The sequence below is a fragment of the Dromaius novaehollandiae genome, chromosome Z, assembly GCF_036370855.1.
Source record: "Dromaius novaehollandiae isolate bDroNov1 chromosome Z, bDroNov1.hap1, whole genome shotgun sequence".
Lineage (NCBI taxonomy): Eukaryota > Metazoa > Chordata > Aves > Casuariiformes > Dromaiidae > Dromaius > Dromaius novaehollandiae.
Genome location: NC_088132.1, coordinates 52,708,150 through 52,735,660, shown reverse-complemented (window position 1 = coordinate 52,735,660; position 27,511 = coordinate 52,708,150). Strand labels below are relative to the sequence as shown.

Sequence of the window (27,511 nt, the reverse complement as noted above, 5' to 3'; positions counted from 1 at the left end):
TAAGTTGCTGGAAAACATTTTTCTTCCCCTCCTTTGCCTTTTCTTTCATCTTTCCTCCCTGGCCTATCGTATTCCTAAGTTAAAACTGCAGCATACTGTAAAAAGCAAAATCCTTTAGTGGAACAATGAATCTTCCTAGTATTTGCTTTTCCGATGTGTAAAAAGGAAATATGTAAATAAAAATTTGGTTGAACCACTTGATATGACACACAGTCGCTGCTGCCTCCTTCCAGATGGTAAATCCAGTATTTGCTACCTCTTTGGGAACAGCCTGTGCATCTCATGAACCTCCTGGTGCTTCCAGGTTGGGACCAAGTGTCCTGTATTCATACCATGAGCTTGCTTGCAGTGTAATTGCATTCCTGCTCACAGTAGAAAGTGTGCTGACTGGGCCTACTGAGGCTGGCGCAACTGGTTCTCTGGTACCCACCTTCAGTGGAGCAGTGGAAAACTAAGGAGCTCTTGTTTGCAGGCTAGAGATAACAGCTTGAACTGCTGTGCAGCTCCTTTCACAAGGTTTGTGACCTGGCTTATGGCTTTCAGCCACAGAAGTGGCTGAAGTGTCAGGAAGGTTCTCCTGTGCAGCTGTGTGTTGCTGGTGTATATATCGCAATACACAGAGTCAGAATTGTTTATGATGTTGTAGTTGTGTCTGCATTCTGTTTGTTTACTGCAATTAAGGTTGTGATACATAGGGTTGGAGTTTTGAATATACTGCTTTTGATTTAAACCGAGAGATGGAAGTATTTTCTTGCAGAGCATTGGATTGGCTTGTGAAGCATGGAAGTCTATTGTTGATATTCTCTTAGAATTAAAGTGCAATGTCGGTTACTAATTAGTTACAACAATGGTTAAACAGACGGTCATGAAAACAGCTACCTAAATTATGATCTGTAATTATAAGATATTTTATAGGTGGATTGCTTCTGTTGGAAGAGTACCTGCGTTTTCTCTTTCAATGCATCTGATAATGACTTTTAATGTTAGAGTACTAGCTGTGTGATTCACAGTATTATTTAGTTATGCTTGCTCAAAACACTGAAAATAGTGGATTATCATCACTTAAATTTGCAAAGTTAATGTTGGAAATACAAAAGTGTTCCTAACTAGGACTATGCAAGAAAACACAGGTAACTAACTAGAAATGGTAGGGATCTTGTTTCTGGCAATCATGAAGGGTATAAATCCAAGTGGTAGTGTGTTACTCTATTTTGAATGCATACAGTTCATAAGAGTCACAGCAAGAGAGGCAACTTTATATTTAAGAATGGCCAGGCAGGTTTTTTTTATTTGGTATCTTCCTGGGGAAACCTTAATTCTTTTCATAAGACTAGTACTGTAGGTAGGACTGCATTTTACATCTCTTCAGAAACTATTTGATGCAAGTCAAGAGGTCTCATTAAGCATTATTGCTAACTGAATGCATTAAAATTAGAGCTGTTCTGTCTGCCCAAGAGTAAAGTTGTTGATCTATAAAATTCTAAATAAGGTAGAGCCTTCCAAGAGGGGGAGAAATGTGGTTTGCTGTTATGGATTTTTGCAGAAACACCTGAACTTGTTGAACACCTGAACTACTTGGTTGGAAGTTAATCAGAACATCTGGAATTTACACTCTCTCAAAACTTCTGATAGCCTGGCCTTTAGAGTGTTCTTCACTTTTTATTGTCTTGATGTGGAAATTATGGTGAGTAGGGATGGCTCTGGAGACTGCTCTGTAGTTCAGTCATTTCCAGTTTACTTTCTTTGGATAGCATGGAGTATTTGATGGATTTTTCTTCATAACTGATAATACAGGATAGGCGGTCTTAAAATCTTTCAGTTATATGAATTTGCTCACTATATTAGTTGGTATTCAAAGAAAAAATCATTTATGGATGCATTTCAAAGCCAAGGAAAACCCCTTTTGTTAAAGAACTACTACTTAATGGAATTATTTTTAAAAGAGTAGATAATGCCAGTTCTTAATTGATCACTTGATATCCTTAAAGCAGATTGAGAGCTGTAATTTTGTAAAATATTCTTTACTATTTACAATCAAACTACTTGAAGATAATGATGGAAATTAGCTCAGTGCATTGTTATATGATACTGAAAACAGGTAATAGCTGGATGATACAGAAGATGTGCAGTTTTAAAAATAGAATCTTTCGATGCTGTTGTCCTGTATATTGCTTGAATAGAGCAATTCTGTCTAGTGATGAGACTACTCTGTGGAAAAATGCAGTTATTTCCCGAAAAGTATTTTGCTTACTCTAATGATATTTTAAAGGCTTGTACTTCAGTGTGTATCCTGTTTTCTAAAGATGTGTGCTATCTACAGAGGCTTCCTGAGGATATCACTTGAGCTGTTTTCTGTTCTCAATGCTGAATACTGACTCTGCTCCACTGTCATTTTTATCTTAGTTTCCTATCAGTTGGTAGTTAAATTCAATGTTAACACTTATTTTTGTAGCTAGTGGGATAGAGTGTCTTATGTATTACAGTAATACATTGTATTTTAGTTTGCTATGTATTTTCTAGCAGTTGTTAGTATTTGAAATACGTGCTCAGTGACATTGAATTTTATTGGTCTTATAAGCTAACTAGATATTTTTATTTCAGAAAACAAACTTTTCCTGAAATAAAGGGACAAATGTATTTTTTAAGCCTACTTTACTGAGCAATAAAAATCTTCTCTTATGCTTGATAAAAGCTATTAAGTGGGAGAAAATAAATACAGCCTGCTCAGCATTAGAGGAAGTAATCTACAATATGTGGGATATCCCTCCCTGCCAGTAACAGGCATACTGGTATTTTTTTTTTTTGTTTAGAAGAACTTCTTGTCTTCAAACTTGAGCACCGAAGTGTGCGGTATATTGCTGACCATTGTCCTAAGAAATACTGGTCCCTTACAGAAAAACTGAAGGTTTTATTTGCAAGTAATCCTGCCTTTTTGTTTTCCTAGTATAATTTTTTCAGTTATTTGCATCCTTATTAACATTCCCACCATGCCCATTTTGAAAGCATGCCTTTCAGTTTGGCATTGTAACCTAGTGTGTGTCTCAATAGAGTTAAGATTATTTTTCTCAAGTGGGTGATGATTGGAACAGCTAAAAGCTTGGTGATACTATTGTTTAAAATAGGCTTCGTGTAATGTTGGTGTCAAAGAATTTCTTGATCAAGAAATTCTCAAGTCTAGGGGGATTTGGTTAGTTTGTGAAAGTCAGTCTATCCAGAATAGCAAATAACCCAGTTACGACACTTACTTCAAATGAACAAACCCTGGTTGTAAGCCATACTGTGTCTACACATTCATCCCAGATACTTTAGAACAGATAGGTTCTTGATTTTTGTTGCTTTTTTTGTTTGTTTGTTTCATTTCCCATAGGACTCTCCTGACAAGGGTAGTGTGATCCACTTTTTTGGAGAACATATTTAAACTACAGGTTTCTGTCAGCAAAGCTCTATCCTGGAATGTGATGAGACATTTTTAATATTGCTTTCTCTGCAAGAGCCTCAAGTACTGTATAGTTGTGCAGACAAAACAGCACTTTTACTAATTTAACTTGTTAGATCAGGATGAGGAGGAGAAGCAAAAGAGAGCTACACTAGCAAGAGGTACCACTTTGCTATTGTAAAAAACTTATACGTAGATGCTACTTCTGCTGGTGTATGTGATCTGGTGTATGTGATGTATATCTGTATAATCTCTCTGATTTTCATTCTGATAGAATCGTTCAAAACAAACTTTCACTTCCATTTCATAGAGAAAAGAATGGTTTTTGGCATGATTTTATCAACAGCCCAGCCGTTCAGTTTTTGAACTGCGATCTTTGTAATTTTTTTAGTTTTCTTGGTTAGATTTATCTAAAAGGTCACTTTCTCTTCGAAAATGCATATTTGACTCTTGCAAGACATACATGAACTAGTAGAATAAATTAATTAATAATCTGAAATAGTCAGTGATTTCTGTAGCATGAAACAGTGGCTGTATGAAAGTTGGTATTTTCCAGAGTGTGGAAATAAAAGGTTGAATGTGCATCTAAACATAATAGATGGGTGCAAGGATGATGAATTATTACAGCATGCAGCTCCAGAGTTTGCTGTGGCTTTGTGAAGGGTGTATCTGTTTTCCCCTTTAACAGGTGGTGAGAACAACAGTTGGCTTTGTATTTCTATTGCTCCCTCCACTGCTGTTTTTTCTTTTAAACCTCGTATTTGACAGTTTGGGGTAGAAAGAGATCTGACTAAGGCCTTGTAAATAAAAGAAAACAGATACGGGTGAGGAATGGTTGAATGATGCTCTCATCATTCATTGTTTAAGCTTTCCCTTTCAGACTGAAGCATTCTTTTGTCATATTTTGCAGTCAGTGATTTGCCATGCGTCTGTGCTTGGTTTTAATTGAGAGGCTATGCATTGTGATTGGGAAAGACTGTTTTGGGGCTGGACTGTGGTCTGGGGGCTGCTGTCATCTTGATTAGATGCAGGCTTTTTACTGTGATATCTGTGTTTGTCAGTTGAGAAACAGGTTATTACAATTCACTTCACAATTCATGCTTTAGGAAAATCCAGCCTGAACTGAAGATTGAATAGGCTTAAAACAGTCTTTGAGTTAGATCAGTCACCTCTGGTTGTGTTAAATAAGTGAATTGGGGAGGAGAGAAAAGCTGGTCGTGTAGAGCCTTTCCGCCTTGCGATGGTTCAAAGGGCTTTCGTCTACTGTGAATTATTTGGGGAAGCGGGTTATCTGAAAACCTGTGCACTCCTAAGTGCTGTTCATTGGAAAAAAGTAACTTGAGAGAGGTTGCACATGCAAATATATGAAAATTTTATTTGAAATGTTTTGAATACATCAGTTTTAACTGAAAGCTTTCGTTAGTTTCACAGCTTGTTCACCTATTTTATGTATAAATTTTTATTTTTTCAGGTGGTATCATGGAAAACTTGATAGAACAATTGCAGAAGAACGTCTTCGGCAAGCAGGAAAACCTGGTAGTTACCTTATTCGAGAGAGTGATCGGAGACCAGGTTCATTTGTGCTTTCGTTCCTTAGTAAAGCAAATGTCAATCATTTTAGGTGAGAATTAAATGTTTTCTTTTAAACTATTGTAATCTGTTTATGGTTTTAGAACTCAGTATACCACAGAAAATCATTAAAATTGAGTATTTTTGACCATTTTTTGTTCATGTATGGTGTAGCTCTTGGGTTTAATTGTTTTTAAAGCATGCTACTTAAAAATCACTTTATATGCTAAAGAACAAAAATGTGAGGAAACCAACAACATCAGAATAGAGAAGCTTGTCTTCAGCTGTTGTGAACAGAATTACAGTAACATGTAGGTTTCTTATTAGTCATCTGAGGAGATTGTTTTGAGTCTTTCCCTCAGTCACTGCAGCCCGCAGGACACACTTGAATGGCACAGTTCTAACAAATCTGGGTGCTCTCCTTTACTTCAAGAAAGAAATAACAAGGAGAAACAAAGAGGTTATGTATTTAATAATCCGAGGGTTTGCTGGAAACAGCTTTTGGTATGTGTTAGAATTAGTTGCTCTAAATACAAATAGCCCTTTATCCAAAATTGTAACTAGGATTACTTTACCATTAGCAACTTAAATATATTGATAAATTTATTTATTGCCTTTAGCATAAGTAGGATGTATTCTGGAAAGAGCTTGAATGTTAGTCAGCAAGTAATGTGCTACAGTGTAATGCTGATCTTCACAAAATAGGAAGACCAGTGCCTCTTCAGCTGTAGAAAAAAAACCTTTGTCAGGTATCTAGATAGCAAGAAACTAATGCAAATTTGTCACCTTCTGAAAGTGTAATTAACCAGGATACCAGTGTCTGTACCAGATGTGCACTGAAATGGTTTCGTTTGCATTATAAATGTTGTAGGGAGTTCTTGAATGCCTATGCCATTTAATGCATTGTGGTTCAGAGATCCTGATTTTGCATTGACATGAGCTTGTAGTTCTCAGTGCAGACAAAGTGGTACAGAAAAAGTATACTCATGCTTGCAGCATACTGTGTTTGAGCTAATAATCCTAGCTTCTCAGCCGTGCTGATTCTTGTTTGGGATCTGGTTACTGCGTAGCAAGCAGCTTTTAACTGTTTTTTACAGTCTGATTATGAATTCTGCTGATTGTGACCAACAGCACGAGCTTGAATATTGGTTCATGCCCACCATAGTATAGTTTTTATCTCAGATAGGATGTAGTCTAATAATTTCCTGTTCCTCAAGGAAAGGAGTCCATACTAGATTTTTGAATCTTAAAGAATCTTTCATTCTTAGATCCATAAAGTACATGCAGCGGTAACTGTATCCAAAGGAAATTAACTTATTGGTTGATACTGTTCTTCAGAGATGAGACATGCCTGTGATTTCATTTATTGACTGCAGAGCCCAAGGGTTTTTTCTTTGTTATTAGAAAGGTAAGTGCTACATTCAAGAACACTGTCAACCTCAAGAGTGGCAATTTTAAAATTATTTCAAGCAAATACAGGGATGGACAACTGTATCCTACAGAGTGGAAGTGCCACTTCCACCAAAACTTGATCTTTGACAATTGCAGCCTTCCAGAAATGGGTGAAACTTCCTTTGCTAAACAATCTCCCTGATACTTTGTTTCCTAAAAGTGATATTTCTCAGATCAAACTTCCTTTACTGTATTTCTGTGCAGCTAAAATCCCAGCATTTGAGGTGAAAGTCTATAATTTTGTTAAATGTAGATGTTCTGCTTTAAAAACTCAACGTTATCCTAACTTTCTTTAAAAAAGAAAAAAGAAAAAAACCATAGCAAAACCTTTTCCTCTGTCAATTTTTTTTCTTAATCAGGATTATTGCCATGTGTGGAGACTATTACATTGGTGGACGTCGCTTTGCTTCGCTCTCAGACCTAATTGGTTATTACAGTCATGTGTCTTGTTTGCTGAAGGGGGAAAAATTACTCTTTCCAGTAGCTCCTCCAGAGGCAAGTACTAAATTTTTAAGTGTTGTCTACTTAAATGTCATTAATCTTGTGTGCAATATTCAGTTTTCTATGGAGAAAACATTGTAGAAAGTTTATTCTAGTTTTAGAGCTGTCCCAGTATAAGGAATACATAAGTGCATTCTTACTGATACAAAGTAATTATTAAAAATGCTTTTTAATGAAAGTATATAATTAGAAAATTAGATATCAGGTATTGCAGTTATCTCCAAATGTATGGTTTTACACTTGACTTAGTATTTTAAAACAATAAAATATTTTTGTTTTCTGATATTCTATATATCTAGCAGAGATTTTAAAACATGCATTCTGGAAATAACCGAAGTTTTTGGAAACTGGGCTGCTTTCAAGTGTCCATCCTTAAGACAATGTCAGTAATTAAAACACAAAAACAAAAACCCTACGAGTCATGCCCTGCTTCTGCCTGAACAAAACCCGAAGTTTGAATAAAGATGTGAATCTTAAACTGAATATTAAGTGTTAAACTTGTGTAAACTTGTGTAAGTGTTAAGCTTGTGTAAACGTCTACTTTAAAAGAAAGAAAGTTTAAAAGTAATCTTTCACTGGAATTACTTAATTTGTAATTTTTTTCAAAGATGATAACATACATTATCTGGCATGCTACAAGGCTAGAAACAAAACAAGAGCTTTCTTAGCTAACTGCATGAATTATGCATTTCTGGCTCTTACTAATTTTAAACTTTGAAAATTCAAAACAAGCAAGGGGATATGAATGACTATTACCAGTCCTTTTATCCAGAACAGCATAATCTTGGGAGGAAGAATTCTACTGTAGAAAGGGGAAAGTAACATCTTTGTTTTCTTACCTTTAATTGTAGCCTGTGGAGGACAGAAGGAGAGTTCGAGCAATTCTACCTTACACCAAAGTGCCAGAAACTGATGAAATAAGGTATATTTATTTTTAATAATGAGTAGAAGCAGTTATGAAATTATCAAAGTATTTAGAAATAGTAATGATTTCAGTATGTATTCACTATGCAGATATTTTCCAATTGCATCTTAGATGTAACACTTGTGAGGTTAAAACATGTTTTTTTGGGGTTTTTTTGGGTTTTTTTTGGTGGTAGGTATAGCAACAATGCTTTTATTCTAGGTAAGCTGCTTGTATTTTAAGGAGTGTTTTATTAATAACTTCTGAAGTAAATTTTATAAAGGCTTATGTTTTTTCTCAAAGAAGGTGAGTTTGCATGCAAAGGTACTCCATGCAAAAAGGTTTCAAGTAAGTGTGTTTGGAATAAAGGCTCTAATTCAGGCTTTTTCCCTGAATTTGTCTGCAGAAGTAACTTAATGGATAAATAGTTCATGTCAAACCATTCCTGACCACTAGAAAGAGAATATGAGCATTGACTATGTGATAAATGTAAGAATAGTATTTTTAGTGCCTTCTGTGAAATAAGAAAAAAGATGCATCAAAAAACTTCATTTAACGTTCTAGCACTCATTTTGTTGCCTGTGTTTAAGAATCTGGTGACTTTTTTTCAAAGTTCTCTTTACTTCTCTATCCTTAGAACAGAGCAAGAATTATTCTCCCTTCCCCTCTTTTCAGAAGAGTCTGTGTTGAATGAATGATACTTTAAAATGTGTAATCTGCAGTAGTCTGTCTGTCTTCAATCATGTAAAAGGTGATTGAATTGCCAGCCTGTGTGTCTCATACTTTTTTTGTGAACTGTTTCTCATTTCCTTTCAAACATTGATCTCAAATTCTCAGGGATTGTCTGTGTTCCTCACTCTTGCATTTTCATGATATGCTATGTGGAAAGAACACAAGACCAACAGTCCAATATCCAATAGAAGAGCATATGCTAATTACCCAGAATTGATACCGCTTTCCTGCTGTGTCAGGAATTTGTTTTCCAACTGAAAAAAATAGGAGAATTTGGAAGAGGTGTGTAGTGATCTGTCATCAGTCTGACGAGACCATCTTGGTTTCACAAGTTATTTTAACATGACAGCTGAATCGGGAATTGGGTTGGTTTTAGGAATAGTTGGCCCAAAGTATAGGGGAAAGGTATATGAGAGTTACAGCTTTATATCCTTACTGGTTTGGAAGTTTACCCCAAGGCTGGCTGTCCAATCCAATCTGACTCCTTTAAGGAACACTGAGGGTACTCCTCTTTGAGAAGACCTTTTTCTAAGCAAATAAGAAGAACGGGTAAGACAGGAGGGAACTCTCTAATTGTATATTGGAAGTAGGGCTTTCTATGATGTACAAAAATAGAAAGATCTATGAAGTCCAGTAAATGCCTTACTGTCCCTACCAATTTAAGGAGAAAAAGCATTTCATTACTCTGCTGTGGTCATAAGAATTATAAAAAATTGTACCTTTTCTCTCTCTTAGGATATTGCTAATACAAAGTTTTTACTTTACTTTAACATGTGAAGTTCTGTGTGTCTGGCTAGGCTTTTGAGATCTGCATGGTAAAATAATTCTCTTCGCAGCATAGCTGGGACCAAGTTCTTGGTTTGTTCCAGGTCAAATTAAGGTACTCCTGAAGATACTATGTATTTCAGTGAATCTTGACTTTCAATTTAAAGTAGAATTAATTAGGACTAATATTTAGAATAGGGTAAATTCCAGGGTAAATTTCAGATAGTTTTCCATGCAGTAACTTATTGTGTCATTCTTTGTAATAGAACTGATGTAGAGCGATCTTTGTCTGATGCCCATTCTTAGGATTTAGATTCATTAGTAGCTGAATCAATCAAAACAAAATATAAAATTCCCTCTAGTGGTTTTCGTTAGACTCTTTTTATTTTTGCTGTTTGTTTTGTGCTCAAGTTAATGCTTTTTCTGTTAGCCTATCATAAATGAAAGAAGTTACGTAGATAATTTCTATCCAGTTTTGAGTTGGATTACTATTTGTTGAGCTTCAGTACCTCACAGCTATTGCCAGTACCGCTGATGCATCATCTCACTTGATTCAGAATTTTTGCTGTGCTCTAGTGAAATGTTTTCATATCACCTGATTTTGGGATGACACTGAAGGAATAACTTAGACTAACCTTTCAGTAATGAAGCTCCCTTGGACATGTTAATGCTTCTTATTTGTACTTTTCTTGTAACTAATTGCATGACTTCTCTAGTAACTATTCTGTACCCTCTTTTTAGCACTCTTCATATGCAAGGGCCTAAATGTTAGATACTTTTGCAGACTTCTATTATACAAAGTTAAATTTTGATAAAAGAAGCATTATTTTATTATAGACTATTATGGAAATCTTGAATTTGTTTTTACTTTTGTTTAGTATTTGATCCTGCTTGATAGGAGAACAATATTACTGTCCTTTAATATGGTTGTGATGTTATTTTTCTTTCATGCATCCTTAACACATTTTAAAAGTGACTGAATTCAAGTATGTATTAGATTCTAAATATAAATCAAAGTAGTATAAATATTCATATGTGATAGCTACTTAAACTGTGAGGAAAAATACACGTGATGTGCTTGGGACACTAATTAGTGTGTCTTCCATGATCAGATTTCCTCAAATGTTTTGCTGAAATTATGCTCAAGAATTCATTGTTCTCATCAAACTTTACATGTTGATTGTAGTTAAATCTCACTGTAACCCTCTTCAGTTTCCTTAAAGGAGACATGTTTATTGTCCACAATGAGTTGGAAGATGGCTGGATGTGGGTTACAAACCTACGGACAGATGAACAAGGTCTTATTGTAGAAGATCTGGTAGAAGAAGTGGTAAGTAATTCTATATTCAAACCAGTTACAAAACTGAGGTTTTGGATGAGCGTAGGGATGTGTTAAAAATAACATTGAAATAAAACCAGCAACATTTAGTTGCCTGACTTCCAGTTATATGCTTTTCTGGATTTTTTTTTTTTTTTTTTTTAAGTTGGAGCTACCAGTTTTAAAGTAGTATAACAAACCTTCAAGCCTAATTAAGTGTTGGAAAGAAGCAGTGTTAAGCACTTACTCACATGTTGTCCAAACAAATTCATGTGCAGGTGAATGATACTGTGACTTTACTAGGCAGTTACCTAAACTCAGCTGCTAGTCATTTAATTACAATCTTTTTCCTTTTTTAATCCATAATATTTGCCATGAACAGGGGCGGGGGGGGGGGGGGGGGGGACCGACCAAGGTCTGGGTTAAAAAGTATATTGATGAGTTAAATATACTGGCTTATATATATTGCTTATGCTAAGTCAGGAAGCTAACCAGGTGACCTGAAGATAGTTGAATTATTGCAGGGGAAGAGATGGTTTAATGGACGGGGTGCAGGAATTGAAGCTCAACCGTTGCTTTGGAGTCCCAATAAAGTTTTCCTGCACAGCATATATATTTTGCCAATAAGTTAACCTGCTTCAGAGATCTGTATCAGGATGTGAATGGCTAAATTGAAATGTATTTCAGTACAAGAGAATCTACTGTAGACTTCTACATCAGCGGTTGAACTCAGCCTTAGAAAAATTGAAATTAAAAAGTTGTTGCTTGTGAAGAAGGATTTAAAGCATGACAGGAACAAAAATCCTCTGAAATAATGTTTTGGTTGAATTTCCACTTAGTGAATAAAATGAAAAACCTCTTTGAGTTCAAAAATGATTCAGACTTATTAGTGTTGTTTATTTCTATAGAAGGTTTTAACCTGTGAAATTTATTTTCTAAACTCAGGTGTACTGTTGTGATGTACTTAATATGTTAATTTTCTCATTAGGGAAGAGAAGAAGATCCACATGAAGGCAAAATGTAAGGACTTGTTTTGTTACTAGAAGCAAATTGTAAGATAACTGTTTGTAAACTTCAGCTATGAAGTTGCCTGACTTTTGGGAAGGTGAACCAATTCTTTTTTTTCATCTTAAGACCTTTCTATATTCGCTGCTGAAGATACATGGATAACTAATACAAGATTCTTATGTCATTTATGCCTAAAGTTAATGTGTTTTGCAGTGGTGAAATCTTAGATGAGTACCTTAATGATCACTTCCTCAAAATATGCACAGTGGAATTTTTCTTTTAATATGGGACTTGTCTTAGAGGTGACTTTTTTCAGATCTGCCTAACCCTAAGTGCTGAAGACAGAACAAGATACAATTAGATGAATGAAAAAGTGTAACAGTAACTCCTTCTCTAGCTTCATTAATAACACTTAAACTTTTTAAAGAGAAAATCGGAGGCGTATAAAATAATTGATTCTGGTTGCTGTGAATTCCAGCTTGTTAAATAACTGTGTTTTTTAAGAATTAATACAATTTAAAATTAATGATGCATTGATATTATGGCAAACTGTTTATTGTTATATTATTTTCAGTAGTAAAGATGAGTGGCAAATGAAAGTTACAGAAAAATTCTAGTAGCCTGATCATTTCATCTCCTGCTGTTCATCTTGTATGATTGCCGTAATTACAGCTGCTGATTTCTACGTCTGTATTGCCCAGTTTGCAGTCTCCAAAGAACTGATAACTGAAGAAGGCATTTTGTTTTATCTTAATGGGGAAATAAAATAATTGTCTTCAGCCTACTGCTCGCTAATGTTCTGCTAGCCAGTTTGGCAGAGCGGCACAACAATCATAGGGATGCCTTCAAGTACAGGAACTGTTCTTTTTACAAAGTAGTCTGTAGCAGGTGCTTGGAGCTTTGGCACTGTTGGTCCACAGATCTTCCTGTTGCCCAGAGGATTGTAGGGGGAACAGGAATTCCTTCAAATATTCCAGGAGCCAGAGGTTGTCCTCTAAAGGTAGTATAGCAAGAAAGTTAAAACTAGAGCAATTTTTTGATGTAGGATGTAGCGTGTGATGTGCCAGAAGTAAGCTGAATAGCCATGCAATGTCAAGCTACTCTGTATAGTCATAAGCGTCAGGCTGAGACTGGACAGAGACTGCTGAAATTTTATTTGGACAGTGCCCTTGACACAGGCTCTCTGCAGAAGATACAGGGTGTGAGATTAAAACAGTGTTCATTCGTCTAACAGAGCTAGGGTCGTCTACTTCAGCTTCTAGCAAAATTCAGTTTCTTGGTTATTCTGTACAGTGTTTAACCTTTATACTCATCTCGTTAGGGCTTTGCATTTCATGATTCAAATTGCCATATGAGATTGACCTCAAATAATGCCTATCAAATTATCTATTATTTAAACAATAAACACACTTAGATTTGAATGTCATCAAAATTAATTTATTTATATAGCTGTTAATGTTTGTTTTCATTTCGTTGGTGGTAAAACAGAATCACTGAGTAACACAGTGGTTGATTATTCAATCTATGCATGTTAGGTCTTTTTTAATAAAGATTAATTCATAGGTGCCAGAGCCTTGGGGGTCACCACAACCAAATAAGAGAGCTGATAGTCTTGCTTTCTAATTTTTCCTCTTCATCTTTGTTAAGATGGTTCCATGGGAAGATCTCCAAACAAGAGGCTTACAATTTGCTGATGACAGGTACTTGTATTTCAGATGGAAATACTATGGTAATGGAATGGCACAAAGTAATCCTATGAATATCAAACTGTGGAAAAAACTGGTTTTGTGAATAAACATATGAGCATCTAATTCTGAACTGACTTGTGGTTGCTACCACAGTAAAATGCTACCCTGAAAAAATCTTTTAGGGCTATCAGTATTGAGTTTTTTTATTCTCTCAAATACAGTTAGTTTCATCATTTTAATTAAAATAGTTGAATGTTTTTTGACTTTATATATAATAATTTCATGTTTGATAATAATTTCATGTTTGTCTTCATCAAAATGCTGAGTAGCAAGTACCAAAAATACAGTTTCCTCCTTACAGCAGGAGAATGTATTTAAATGCCTGGTCCCCCTCCGCCTGACATAGAAGAAATATTTCTTTAAATGGAAACATCAAGATTGCTAACCCATACCTTAAATACAAGGACAAAAGTCTTTGATTTTTTGAAGATACTTTGTCAGACACTTTTCTTCTCAACTTTTGTAAAGAGATGGCAGAATTGTAGGCAGGCTATCAGCTACAGCTAAACCATTTTGCGTCAACTTTGGCAGTTTTGTACTACTTCATCTCATTTGGGTAAAGAGGAGGGGGATCACTGTTGGAACTTACGTCACAGACTTTATATTTGTCCTTTAAGTGTGCAATTCATGCTAATTTATATGGAAAGAGATTTGATAAGAGCTTATAAGGGACACTGTAAGATAAGCAATGGTGAGTAACAGTGTATTATGATGTCTTTTCAGTTGGTCAAGTGTGCAGTTTTCTTGTGAGGCCTTCAGATAATACACCTGGTGATTATTCACTTTATTTTCGGACTAGTGAAAATATTCAGCGTTTTAAAATATGTCCAACATCAAACAATCAGTTTATGATGGGAGGCAGATATTATAATAGGTAAGTTTTAATGGTTAAGGGAATTATGTGTATGTTGTACCTGTGTAAAGAATTTGTATAACTTGTCCCTGATGATTATATGTTGGTGTGATTATAAGATTTTAGTATTTTTTCAATAGTATACTAAGAGTTTTACCTAACTTGCTTAGTAGTTGCTTGTAACTAAGCAAGTTCTAAAAGCCTTCAGAAGCCTAAGTGTAATTTGTTTCTTCTGAAGTATTTTTCTTCAGCCAAACTTTCTCTTTCAAGCAGTTTATTTACACTGTAAATTGTGGATCATGACATGTAATCAAGAGAATGCTGTGTTGTCTTGGAAGCTACTATTTATAATGAGGTTTCTTGTGTATATGAAAAGGGAAAATAAAACTAACTTTTTTATCTGAGACATTCGATAGGGATGCCAAAGTATAAATAATAGAAATAGGTATTTACAAGAAAGGGAAAATGATCTTCGTTACTGAAAAAAGTCAATAAACTACATTAAAACACGTGAATGATGCTTTAGTCAGAAGTGCAGATCATTTAGAGTGAGGAAACTTGGGATGGGTTTGTTTTGCCATTGATATAAAAAATATGTGGTAATTGGTACAAAAAGAAAAGGGAATCACAAGACGTGCATCTCCCTTTTCATGGGAGAAGCTATTGGTACAGTTCCATCCTTAATGATCCTATTTTTAGTGTGTCATAGATTTGAGACTTCTCTATAGTGAAAACTCGTCTTTTAGTGGAGGCTGTTGCCTGTCACAGAAAATCAGAACTTTCCAGATTTTTTCATCTAGAACCAGGGTGTTCTTCATGGCAGTAGAGAGTTTGTCTAACTTTCAGCTTGACTTCTGAGTAGGTAGAGATCCAGAAGCTGGTGTGTCTGAGAAAATATCAAGGTGTCCTAGCTAAGAAGTTCAGTGGATGGTCATACGTCTTCAAGTGGACCATGGTGTGAGCCTAAATAACTGGCACCTCATGAACTTATGCCTGCCCCACACATAGGCCACTTGAATACCTTCCGCATTAATCAGTCTGGCCTCCAGCCATCCTCCTTGAAAATCAAGCTAGCTGCAGTGTCAACCTTTCATGAAAGTAAATGCTTATTTGCCCGTTCTCTAGTTACTTAGGAGGATGGTAGGCTAAAAGCACCCCCTCAGATGATGTCAAACTAATTAGCAGATCTAGTGGAAGTCTTAGTCCCCAATGGTTTTGCAACATTAGATAGCATACCTTCAGAAAGTTACTGCATTGAGTTAGCTACTGCTTTCAGAAACTAATTCTTTTCAGTGCTGGATACCCTTGAAGTGTGTATATAAAGTACATTTATCTGAAGATGCTTTCTTTGAAGTTGAATGGAAAACAAGATTATAAAGTTAAGCAACACTGAGTTATGATGAAATGCTTACAGTGGTTTTTTTTGAATATTTTGGTACCTAAGTTGCAAAGATTTGGTAAGAGCTTATAAATGACATTGTAAGATAAGCAATGGTGAATAACACAGTATTGTGATATCTTTTCAGTTGGTCAGGTGTGCAGTTTTCTTGTGAGGCTTGGTTTATTTTTTGTATGTCCGTATATTAAAAAAAATATATATTTATATTAAAAAAACACCTGGTTTATTCTCTTTCACCTCAGCAAAGGAGAATCTACTTAGTTTTGAAAGATTTCTAGTTTTATTCATATGTTTCAGGAAATTACTGGTATACTCCTAGGCTTAAATTCTGTCTAAGTTAGTATTTTCTGGAAGTTGATAAAGCTCTTAGAAGTTTAAAGAGTATACAATGCAAGATAATAAGGATGCAAAATGAAGGTAGTAACTGCCCCAGATTCCTAAATGTAAAATCTGCTGCAGAGGGCAATAAATAAGGAGCATCAAAGAAGGAATAACTTTCTGTGGGCCTTTTAATTCTTGTACCAATTCATTTCTTGTGGACATTGGAAGAAGGAAGTCTTCAAATATGATGACTAATGTGGATTATCGTATGGAACATTTGGAAGTGGCTGAAAAAGATCAAATGGGGCATTGCATCCAGAACAGAGACATAGGAAGTATGAATTTATGCAAGATAATAAAATGATTTATGAGTATTTATTAAGGCAGAGAGAATGTCTGTGTTTCTTTATGGCTTATCTAAAAAGGTAGAATTTATCTTCCTGGTGAAAAACTTCAGAATGAAGAAGTGCTGCTGCTTGTTTAAATGCGTCTGTTTGACAGTGTCCATTAACAGAACTCTGAACTTTTTTTATGATAAGCTGCTTCAATAAACGCTCTGAAGGTATCCCCTTTAATACCTGTTACTAATATTAGAATAGATCTTCAAAAAACATCCTTGGTAGTGCTGTGTTTTTCTTCTCTTGCAGTTTTGGTATCGTAATTGGTGTAAAAATAGTTTAAAAAGCCAGTCTGTTCTTTGATTGCAAAGTATGGATTATGGTTATAGTTGCAATAAATTATAGACCAAGATTTTCCATACAAAAGTAAGAAGCTGAAGAATAGTAAGGAAACCTAAAATGAAATATGCTGGTTTCATTTCTCAGGAATTTGAATATCAGGTGACTTGAAAGTTTCATAACCTATATAAGTAGTAGTATGTTTCTGCCTATCTTCCAAAAGCAAGCCAAAGTTATACTGGCTGATTGTGAGGAAAAAATTCCTGGTTCCTGTGTACATCTTAAGAATCTGGTGATGCATGGGAATTCCATGAAGCATAGGAAGACTACTTTCTCCACTAATCTTTTCCCTTTGCATGTCCTCTCACCACCCTCTATACAAATTGCACAAAACTTTGTTGATCAATATAGCGAACAGACTGCACTTAAATTCCCTCATACAAGGTCTACTTTCATTATTTCATACTCTTATATCAGCTCTGCAAAATAGCCCACCTGTAGTCTTCTAGCTGTCCACTCAAAGGTCTCAATGTACAGCATACATATTGGGGGAATTATTTTGATCCTACAGTGAAATAATATTTTCCCATGAACTTCACTAAAGCATGTAGCTTATGTGAGCTTTTTGTGTATTCCATAGATAACATAGAAATGTGACTACTGAAGTAATTTCTACATTTTAATGGGGAAAAATGGCAAGTCAGTTCTTGGTGGTGATTTTACCAATTGCGTATCATGAAAACTCAAACAGAAAATCTACAATTACCTATTGCAGTTACCCCTGGCTACACCATTCTGAACATGCCTGATCTCATCTAATCTTAGAAGCTTAGAAGAATCAGGGTTGGTCCCAGTTAGTGCTTGGATGGGAGACAGCTTGGGTATACTTGGTCTGGGAGCTGTAGGCTTACAGCAAAGGGCTGTGAAGATAATTAAGGGACTGGAGCATTTCTCATATGAGGAGAGGCTGAGAGAGCTGGGACTCTTCAGCCTGGAGAAGAGAAGGAGCAGAGGGGATCTTACCAGTGTGTGTGCATATCTGAAGGGAGGAAGCAAAGAAGATGCTTAGTGGTGCCTAGTGACAGGACAAGAGTTGATGGGCACAGATTGAAATACAGGAAATTTGATTTGAAAATAAGAAAAAAAACTTCTACTGATGGAACACTGGAACAGGTTGCCCAGAGGGGCTGTGGAGTCTCCATCCTTGGAGACATTCAAAACTTGACTGGACACGGTCCTGGGCAACCTGCTGTAGCTGACCCTGCTTGGAGCAGGGGAATTGGACTAGATGATATCCAGAGGTCCCTTCCAACCTCAGCTGTTCCCTGATTCCATGAATAACTTCCATATTTATTGTGCACTTTTTTTTTTTTTAGTGTAATATAACATTAATAAATGTTTCAATTCTGTTTTTAAAAAGTGTAGTCAGAAAAGCATACCAGGCTGTTTCTTCAGCCCCTTTCTCCTCTCCATCTTTTCTTTCCAAAATCCAGTCTACATAAGTTTTCCAAATTCCTGTAAAATTCAGTTGATAGGAGTTTTCTTGTTTGGTTGTGTTTTTTTGTCATTGTTTTCAATCCGATGATTCCAGGTGAAAGGAGAGGATGAGAATGTCAAAAAAAGAGAAATGTTGACCCAACAGTTCATACAGTGAACAAGCTTTCAAGTTATCTTTAATTTGGCAGACAAGACAATTTGAGACTTGAGTAGATAACTGGCATTGATGGAATTCATTTTTTCAACTGATTGATCTATGTTTTGATAGGCTGAACCTTATGGGTCTTAACATGTTAATTCTTTTCTTTATAATTTAACAACATATAAAATGTTGTTGTTTAGTTCTGTGTTTTAGATTCTTCACTGTTTGAAATGTCAGCTTTTGAAATAACCTCCTAATTCACCCACTAAGTTTTAAAGGGCTAATACAGCTCATGATGGTGAGATAATTTTAAAAGTATATCTGGGTAGCCAAGACTTGGGGAGCCCAATAAGCCCTGTGCTAAACATCTTACAATTACTGAAGTAACTGTAATATAGTATTGAGATTCATCTTTATTTCTGTAAATCAAACTAAGCTTAACTTTTTTCTTTTTTTTTTTTTTAATTTATACTTGTATATACCTTCCTGGATGCATTTGGTGTAAGTTGAATTTTTTTGTTGTTGTTGCTGTCAGACACTAAAAACAGTAATGATCCTTCTTTCCTGTCCCTTTAGATTCTTTCTGTGGTCATTCTAATTTCATGTTTTACATTTTATATGTTAGGCAACTTTTATTACTTGTAAATTCATGTTCTCCAGTGTATTTTTCTGAAAATATCTTGTATCTTTGTGCTTGCAATGTCTGGTTTGTTGCGCCATTTGGGCTGCTTCAGTGGCAAGGCAAATATACCATGACCCTCTGAGTTGAGTTCACTTTGGGGAGAAGAGGGCTAAAGAACCAAGCCATAGAACTATAACTCGGTTTATTCTTTAGCTCATTTTATGAAATTGGAAGAAATTAGGCAATTGTCTCTTATGTTGGGGAACCCCTCCTGGTATTTATGTTTAACCAAGAAAGGAGAGGAGACACTGACATTCAAGGTATTCTTGATTTGATGAACTTGAAAAATCATATAAATCATATAAGTTGTTGGCAATAGCTGTTAAACACAAAATACAATGACTGAGTCGTCATCTTATGCAGTGTGATAAGGTGTAAATTCTCATGCAAAAAGTCTTGCACATATTGTATCTCAATAAAACTGAAATAAATGATTTGATTTTAGTAATAGTGAAGGAGAAGTTCAAGTCATTTTTAAGAACTTGAAATTTTTTTTGTGGGAAAATCCACTGATTTACCAAGCATACACTAGTTCATAGCTTTAGAAGAATAAGATTGAGAAAAGCTAACAAAGATGGCTTCTATTGCTTTACTTGTCTTCATTATCATTCTACAGTATTTGTGTGTATTTCCTGTGTTGGACACAGTTGTGTTGAATTGCAACAGGCCAAAGATCTCATTGCCTGTCTTGTTGATTACATTTACACATACAGCTAACAGTATATTTGCAATGGGAAAACACATTGAGTATATTTTTGTTTTCTACTTAATTATTTGGTTCTTTATTTTCAGGTTGATATTTTGTACATAAATGATTCATCTAAATTGATGTTGATGTTGCTCTTCTTTATTACATGTAGCTTTCAATAACTGCAAAAATAAGTTAGAGCAACTCAAAGATATGTTGAATTTTAGTTTTCATCTATCACTGCTTCTCTCCTGATCCCTCAAAATGCAATTTCTATCTGATTCTCGTAATTAGAATGCAGGCTTCCTTGCTTCCAGGAGTTGTATTGATAGAGAATTTAATTCCAAATCACTGGGCTATCATGTTAATGTGCATAATCTGTGTTACATACTTTTCTATTTCCCACTTCTGTACTCCTAGAAAAATATTGCTGTGCACAGTGAAGTGTCTCACATTCCCCTTCCCTAGTTTCTCTAGGACTTGGAAAATGATTGCCGCTAAAATAGCAATTTTCAGCCTGGTTGGAGAGCTGGGAATGCATGTGTGCTACTTGAACAAGGAAAATGGAGTGTCCTTATCTGGCATTTTAAGCAACTAGTTAAAATATTCTGCAGAGTTCAGAATAAATGTGTTATGAGTACAGTTCTGTAAACGTTCTTGACGTCAGTGTATTAGTAAGATCTCATTGCTACAAATAAATTTATGAAATTTGATATTTGTTAGGAATATGTGAGGAAACTGTTTGCATGGAAAAGCAAATTCCTCAGTTGAGGCAAAATTAGCCAATTTAAATTTAAAATGTTTTTTTTTCTTACTTAAACAGTATTGCTGACATCATTGAACACTATAGAAAAGAACAGATTGTTGAAGGATATTACCTTAAAGATCCTGTTCCAATGCAGGTAAGACTATTTTTGAAGACATTGACCTAACTGTCATCAGATGTATTTATAATTTAAAAATTGAATTGCAGCAGAGATATCAATTACAGTTAAACAGCATTCATCCCATCTCCAATTTTTTTCAGTTCATGTGTTTCTCTCGTTTTATCCCCATGTGCATTCACTTATCAAAGGTTGGCTTGTAGTCAATAGAAAATGTGGTAAGCTCTGTCTGTGCTTTGACGTATAGAGGCTGTGCCCTGTGCCACCGGGTATGGTCCATGATTGCACCATGCTGTGCTCTTAATTCCATGCTGTGTTAGGGCAGCCTTGTTTTTCCCCTTCGTTCTCCTGTGTTTGTGGGCGGTGTTGCCCTTGCCAAAGGAAACCTGTGTGCACAGGAAAGCTGCTGGGGTGATCGGGGGGGCTGGAGTTGCAGGGCATGTTCTGGAATACTGTTGCACCAATAGCATAGGTTGATCTTAAGAGACCCCCAATAATAAGCTAGCCACATCATCTAGCTTTTCATAAACTTTCAGCTTGTTCTAAAATATCTGTGTACTTTCTTCCCTCTCTATTCCCAAGCACTCCTATTTGATGGTTAGAACCTTGGTTTTGGTTTCCAACCTGAATAATTGTTGTCAACTCATACTCTTTTTTACGGTTGGAAAGATACCTTTTGGCTTTCTCTTCTGCTGTACTAATACAAAGGCACTTGTATTCTCCCTTAGTCAGCTCAGTAAGCTGAGCATACCAAGCTGTTTTTTTCTGTTCATAATGTTCTTGTATCTGTGCTCCTACCACTAATTCCAGTACAAGTTCATGTTTCTTGAATGCGATGGATCAGAACAGCTGGTGTACCATGTCACTAGTAATTCCCTTTTTCTGTGGGAAATACTTGCTAGATATATTCTGGAAAATCATCTGTGTCATTACCATAGCCACATTATATTCATAACTCAGTCATCCTGTGAATGACCTAGCCATTCACATTTCTCATCCTCTGTTTTGTACTGGTAAGTATCAGCAGGTGTAACTTCTGCGTTGCTAGACTTGTGCCTGATTTTTCAGTTCTTTCCTGTATTGCCGATTGTCCTGTGTGTTATCAGTGCTTCCCAGTTGCCTGCTTCTCTTAACTTACCCTCTGTGGTTGAGAGAAAAGGCAAATATGAATCCCAAGACTAATAGCTGAAAAGCTTCACTAGTAACCTTCCTCATGATCCATAATTCCTCTTGCATCATGACAATCATAATATTCATTTTGGCTTTTTGCATGTCCACTTACGGTTCCTGTATTAATAATTTTCTCTTTGATGAATTTTCTGTGTGTGACTGTGTCTGCATCAAATTCTTTTAAGTTACTCACTTATGTTCTTGATGTTTTCATTTGTTTAAGAAGTTAGTGGTGTAGTTTGGTTGCATTTTTATCTCCCTCCTACATGCTGCCATGGTCTGTGTTTTTGGAGAAAAAAATAATTAAGAAGTCTTGTGTACTATTAGGGTCAGTCTAATGGCTTTACTGCTCCCCATTTAACTTTAATGTCAGTGCACATGTTGCCATTACTCCATACGTTACTGTATCTAATTTGAAATTTATTTTAAAAACTGTTGTCACTAGATCTGTTGTGTTGTATGCTGTTTCTCTCAAAGTTAGGTTATGAAGATCATCTCTAGTTCATTTAAAAAAAAAAAAAAAGTGTGTGTGTATATATATTGCTTCCGGTGTGGGTGCTGTAATTCTTGTTACCAAAGTGTTTTTCATCTTGTCTTTGTCATTATGTGGGGAGGGAATGAGGGGAGGGAAGAAAAATAAAATATTTAGTAGGAGCCTGTGCATATATCACTTTTCATCTCAATACTGTTCTCACTGCTTGACAGTCCTGCTTTTTCATGTTTTCTTATGGCTAAAGAACTTTTGCTGATCAGCGTACTCTATAAGGTCAAACTTGGCTTGACTTTTGGTCGTTCTCAGTTAATATTTACATTTCCAAATCTTAGTTTTCTGTGTGAGTTTATCCACCTTTTCCTGTTTCTGTGTTTTCCTGTTATCTGTTGTTAGAATGCTACTCATTTAGGACAAACGAGTGCTAATGCGATTAGTGAGGGCCTTTGCAGCTTTGTGTGTGAATTGATCAGTTTTAACTGTGACATGCACCATTCTTGTTACTTCAGAGTTTATCTCTAATTAGTCAGTCCCAAAAGCTTTGGAACTGTTAGGAACTAGAGAACCTTCAAAGACTTGTGTAAATTTTACTAAAAAAACTGAAACATTCTTTCTATTTATTGTATTAAAAAAAAAAAAAGACACAGATGCTACTTTATAAAGGTTGGTCTGTATTTAAAACTTATTTTTCTTCCCATATTGTAATTCTGATCTAATCATTCCACAAGAAATTGTTACATTTCTAGCAAAGGTGTTGTATTAAAAATTATATTATTTTATTAAAACACATGAGAGAACAGTAGTGGAGAGTTGGTAGTATTCAATAAGATCATTTTGGTTGCAGCTTTGTAGTCTGCAAATGTTTCACAGCAATTTCTGAGCTTAAAAGATGTTGATTTCTTCCTTGTTTACCAGCATCAAGAACAAGTGCTTAATGATACAGTGGATGGAAAAGAAATCTACAATACAATTCGTCGCAAAACAAAGGACGCTTTTTATAAAAATATTGTCAAAAAAGGTTATCTTCTAAAGAAAAGTGAGTTCTATTTAGTACTATGAAATGTTTCTCCAAAAATACGCAGTGGGCTTAATATAGTACTGGCATGAGAAAGGACGAAATTGTAGTTAAAATTGAAAAGATTATAGAAAGCTTGTAAAAAGGGTGTGAAATGTTCTTCTTCCTTAAGTACATTAGTAGAAAGACATAATACATGAAATTATACGCAATGTTAAAATTGTTGATTGGCAGTTCTTGTGGAAAAAATCAGAGCAGCCCAAAAAGTAGGCACCTTTGTTAGAGGTGATATTCAGACTCATTAAGTGGAGGGTGTTTTCGTGAAACATTCATATTTAATATGGAGCTCATTAAATTTTAGCTGATAGAGAATGTGTTAGAGAGCTAGAATAATGTAAATTAGTACATTCATTGGAGATCAAAGCTTATTTAATTTTGTTATTCCAAGTTAGCCAATGTGTTTAATTTTAAATGTATATTATGGTCTACAAGATTCATAGACAAAACCTTAAAAAATTCACTAGCACTGTCACAGTCAACGTAACATACAATAAATGGATTAAAAACTGACTGCTTAACACATCTCAATGTATCCCTTGAGAATTATTATTGAGCAAGTCTTTGAATTACTGAGGAAGCTAGCTCATGTATCACTTGTTTTTGCTTGGTTCGTTTTTAATCAACTTTAATGGAAACAGGAAAAACTAATGAAGTTTTTGCTGATGACAACTACCATAACCGAGAGGACAGGTTACAGATAGTGATCTGGATAGCAAGTAAAAGTGAGGAGGAAGGGTTAGCATTTAAATATAGCCAAATATAAAAGGCACATTGAAAGGAAATAAAAACTGTAGAATCTCTGAATAGCGCAAGGAAAGCATCTCTTCCATTGGGAGTGCTAATTCTAGGAGAAAATGTGGAGGGATATGGTAGATTAAGGAATCAGCTGAGAACTTCAAGCCTTCAGCTGGAATGGATAATGACGTACTTTAAACGTACAAACAGGAGCACTGAGTAGGTGTAGAGGGGCATGTGTTACCTGCATACAGAACAGAAATTTAATAAAATCACTCTTCCATTTAGTAGATTGAGTATGTTAACAGCATGTTAAAGCTTTCTTTTCAAAACAGTGAGTAATAGTGCATGTGTATTGAGGGCTGTGGTAGATTTGTGATTGCCAAAGTTTAAAATTAAGGCTGAATGTTTTTCTAAAAGGTAGTGTGGTTTAAGTATGAATTAGTTACAGAAAGTTCCATATCTGTTTAATTCAGAGGACCTTAAACGATGAGTGATTTATTTTTGGTTTAGTCGATAGCTAAATCCACATTTTACATATAATGTGTCTTCCAGCAAAGCTTGAAGTTAAATCCCCAGTAATTAAAGTGCCACTTTTCACGTTTTTGTCTGAAGCATGTGGAATTAGCCGCATTCTTAGATATAGGTGAATTTGGGGCATGGTGTTCTGATCCAAGATTGCATATAATGTGTTCCCATTTCTGTTCTTCAGTTGTATTGTTTTAAGATATTGTGATGCAGTCTGTTATGTGCTGGTCAGCTGATAAGAGTTTAGGAATATTTTCACATGTCAGGAGTCTAATTCTTAACTAAAATGGGTGCCATAAGTTGGATCGCTTAGTACCAATTTGCAAACTGTATAGGCACTTTTCCCATGGATGTGAACTGACCTGTCCAGGCAGCCAATATGCATTTGCTTAATCCTGTTGGAATTAGTGAAAATGTTTATAGAACTGTCTGCAACTGTACCTGAATCTGTGAAGAGGGTCTAGTTTTAGCTACTTGTGTAAAATTGAGTACATATACTGATGTTATAACTTGAGTGTAATTAACTGTACATTGTTCTTCTGTTTGTAATTTGACAAAAGCCTTACTGCCTTCTTTCGTTTTCTTCATTTACACAATGTGCAATTTTTTAAAAACAGTATCGTAACCTTTTACTTACTTTTTCTACAGGTAAAGGAAAGAGATGGAAAAATTTGTACTTTATATTAGAGGGAAATGATGCCCAGCTTATTTATTTTGAAAGTGAAAAACGAGCCACAAAACCCAAAGGATTAATAGACCTTAGTGTGTGTTCTGTGTATGGAGTACATGACAGCTTGTTTGGCAGGTAGGACAGTGACTTTTAATTTTCATGCATGCAGCAGGACAGTTAACTGCTATTTTGAGGTGTTTACAAGATTTGGACAACATAACTAGTGAACAAGTTGCCCTAGCTTGACAAGTCTGCTTGTTGACACCTGAGCAGTGGTAGCTGTCCACATTTGGTTTTTAGTGTCTGATAGTTGTAAATGGAAGCATTGTGACTCTCGGTTCATATTCTGTTTTATTCTGCAGTTGGGGTAGATTGCAAGGGCATATGTAAACAGATATAGCTGATTCATAGTAACTTGTTAAGCCATGGCAACTTCCTTGCTAGTGACTGTTCATAAACAACTTCTAGTCAGAAATTTTAGAACTTGTATTAAGATTTTTTTTGTGTGTAATAAAATGCAATATTTTGGGTGCTTTTGCACTGTCATTTTTCAACACCGAGTATATTGTTCCATGTTTTGCTTTGTGGACATTAAGGAGATCATGAACTACCTCTGAGGGTTTTAATCCTGTTAAACCAATATAACAGTAAGATAAGATAACAACTTTGTCAATTCCAAAACATCTGCATTCATTTTGATAGGTTTTTGAAAGCTAAATTGGTTAGATAACTTATAAGTGCTTTTCTATTTATCAGAAACCTTATCAGATTAGACCGACCTTAAAGGTGTAAGTAAGCTAGGTCATATAAGCAAACAGTTTTACAAATTATTTTTGCAAAATTAGATTCAGCGATCATTTTCACATCAAGTCTCATTTACTGTGTTACTTTTGATATTCAAAATATGCCAACTGCAAGTGATGTGATTATCAGCAAAGAAGTTGGAATCAGGAGACTTTTGGATATCACTGGTAAATAACAAAGAGGTGACATCATCTGTTCGTTGGTAATTAAAAAAATTCAGCTTCCTTTATTGTAATGGGATATAGAAGAAATAGACACATTTACTCCTATGAATGTTACTCTTTTCCCTACAAGTGTGTCCCTTTTCTCATAATATAGATAGAAAAGCATATTAAATAGAAATTGTGGTCATTTCATGTATCTTAACTAAATATCATTTTAAAATATTAACTTCACATTATCTCTGTGAAATGAGTTGAAAATGCTTAAAGTTAGTGGCATTTCTTAAGCTGCAAAATTCTGGTTCCGCTCCATCTGTTTTTTTCTACTCTTCAGCATTAAAAAAAAAAAAAAAACCTATAAAACTATTGGAAGAGGAGTATATCAATAGAGAAGAGTACCAGAATAACTAAAAAAAAAAAAAAAAAAAATACTGCAATGTTCCTCATGTAAGGTGTTGATTACACAGGAAGCCTTGGTGCCAATGGTAAACAAGGAACATTTTGGTTAATGGTGACTGTCCCTTAAGCAGTTTCTGAAAAGCACTGTGCTGCGAGTTTAAAATTTAGTTGACAAGTGGTACTGAGAGTGTGGGTAGGAGATGGTGCATGTTTGCACAGCTTTGGGAAGTTGTTGATGAACTGCAGTTGAGACAAAATTCCTCCTATTAAAAACTGCCTTTTCACTTTTCCTGGAAGTACAGTGGAGGCTGTAGCTTTGCATGTGTTTGGCAGTGATTTAAGTAGCCTCGAATCTGGCTACTTCCTGCTTTCCTCCCATGCTCCTCTGGCATGGCTACAAAATGCCATGCCAGCGTCTCCCTCAGCAGTGAAATGCATGGGGGGAGATGAAGACTGAAACATCTCTTCCAGAAGAAGTAAGATCCTTCATGTAAACCTGTATATGGGAGATCTGAATTTTTTTTGAATGTAATGTGGAAGGCCATGAATCAAGTATGTGCTTTAAATATTTTGTATTGTTAAGTTACAAGCTCTTTTCAGTAGACTTTTTAACAAATGACTGCAGGTACACAAAATGGCAAAATACACTCTAATTGCATATGAGGCTCTAGAAGTTTGTATCACATACATTTGATGATTAGTATGTGATCTGGTACACATTAGTGGTGAGAGCTGTGAAATAGATCTAGATAAGATTTCTTATGTTAATACAGTTTCATTAACTCCTAAAAGAACAAGTTCAGGATGTATGATTAATTGGTTGTGAACTAATGCTGAACCTGTGTGCCTTTAAAATGTGTATAGGAATAGTCCTTGTTAACAGCTCTTTCTTATGAGACGATT

At 35.4% G+C, this 27,511-nt stretch overlaps 1 protein-coding gene across 2 annotated transcripts in view; it reads left to right on the top strand.

Annotated features, from left to right (window-relative positions):
- LOC135324994 (ras GTPase-activating protein 1-like) overlaps positions 1–27,511 on the top strand; it is a 63,609-nt gene that overhangs the window by 10,064 nt on the left and 26,034 nt on the right. The window contains exons 2-11 of one of the 2 annotated variants that reach the window (XM_064502264.1): positions 4,908–5,057; positions 6,817–6,952; positions 7,810–7,880; positions 10,572–10,689; positions 11,666–11,697; positions 13,249–13,385; positions 14,157–14,307; positions 20,516–20,594; positions 23,152–23,272; positions 25,223–25,379. In XM_064502264.1, the coding sequence (XP_064358334.1) occupies positions 4,908–5,057; positions 6,817–6,952; positions 7,810–7,880; positions 10,572–10,689; positions 11,666–11,697; positions 13,249–13,385; positions 14,157–14,307; positions 20,516–20,594; positions 23,152–23,272; positions 25,223–25,379 (1,152 nt within the window). The remainder of the gene's footprint in view (positions 1–4,907; positions 5,058–6,816; positions 6,953–7,809; positions 7,881–10,571; positions 10,690–11,665; positions 11,698–13,248; positions 13,386–14,156; positions 14,308–20,515; positions 20,595–23,151; positions 23,273–25,222; positions 25,380–27,511) is intronic. The other variant, XM_064502265.1, reaches the window with a different exon arrangement.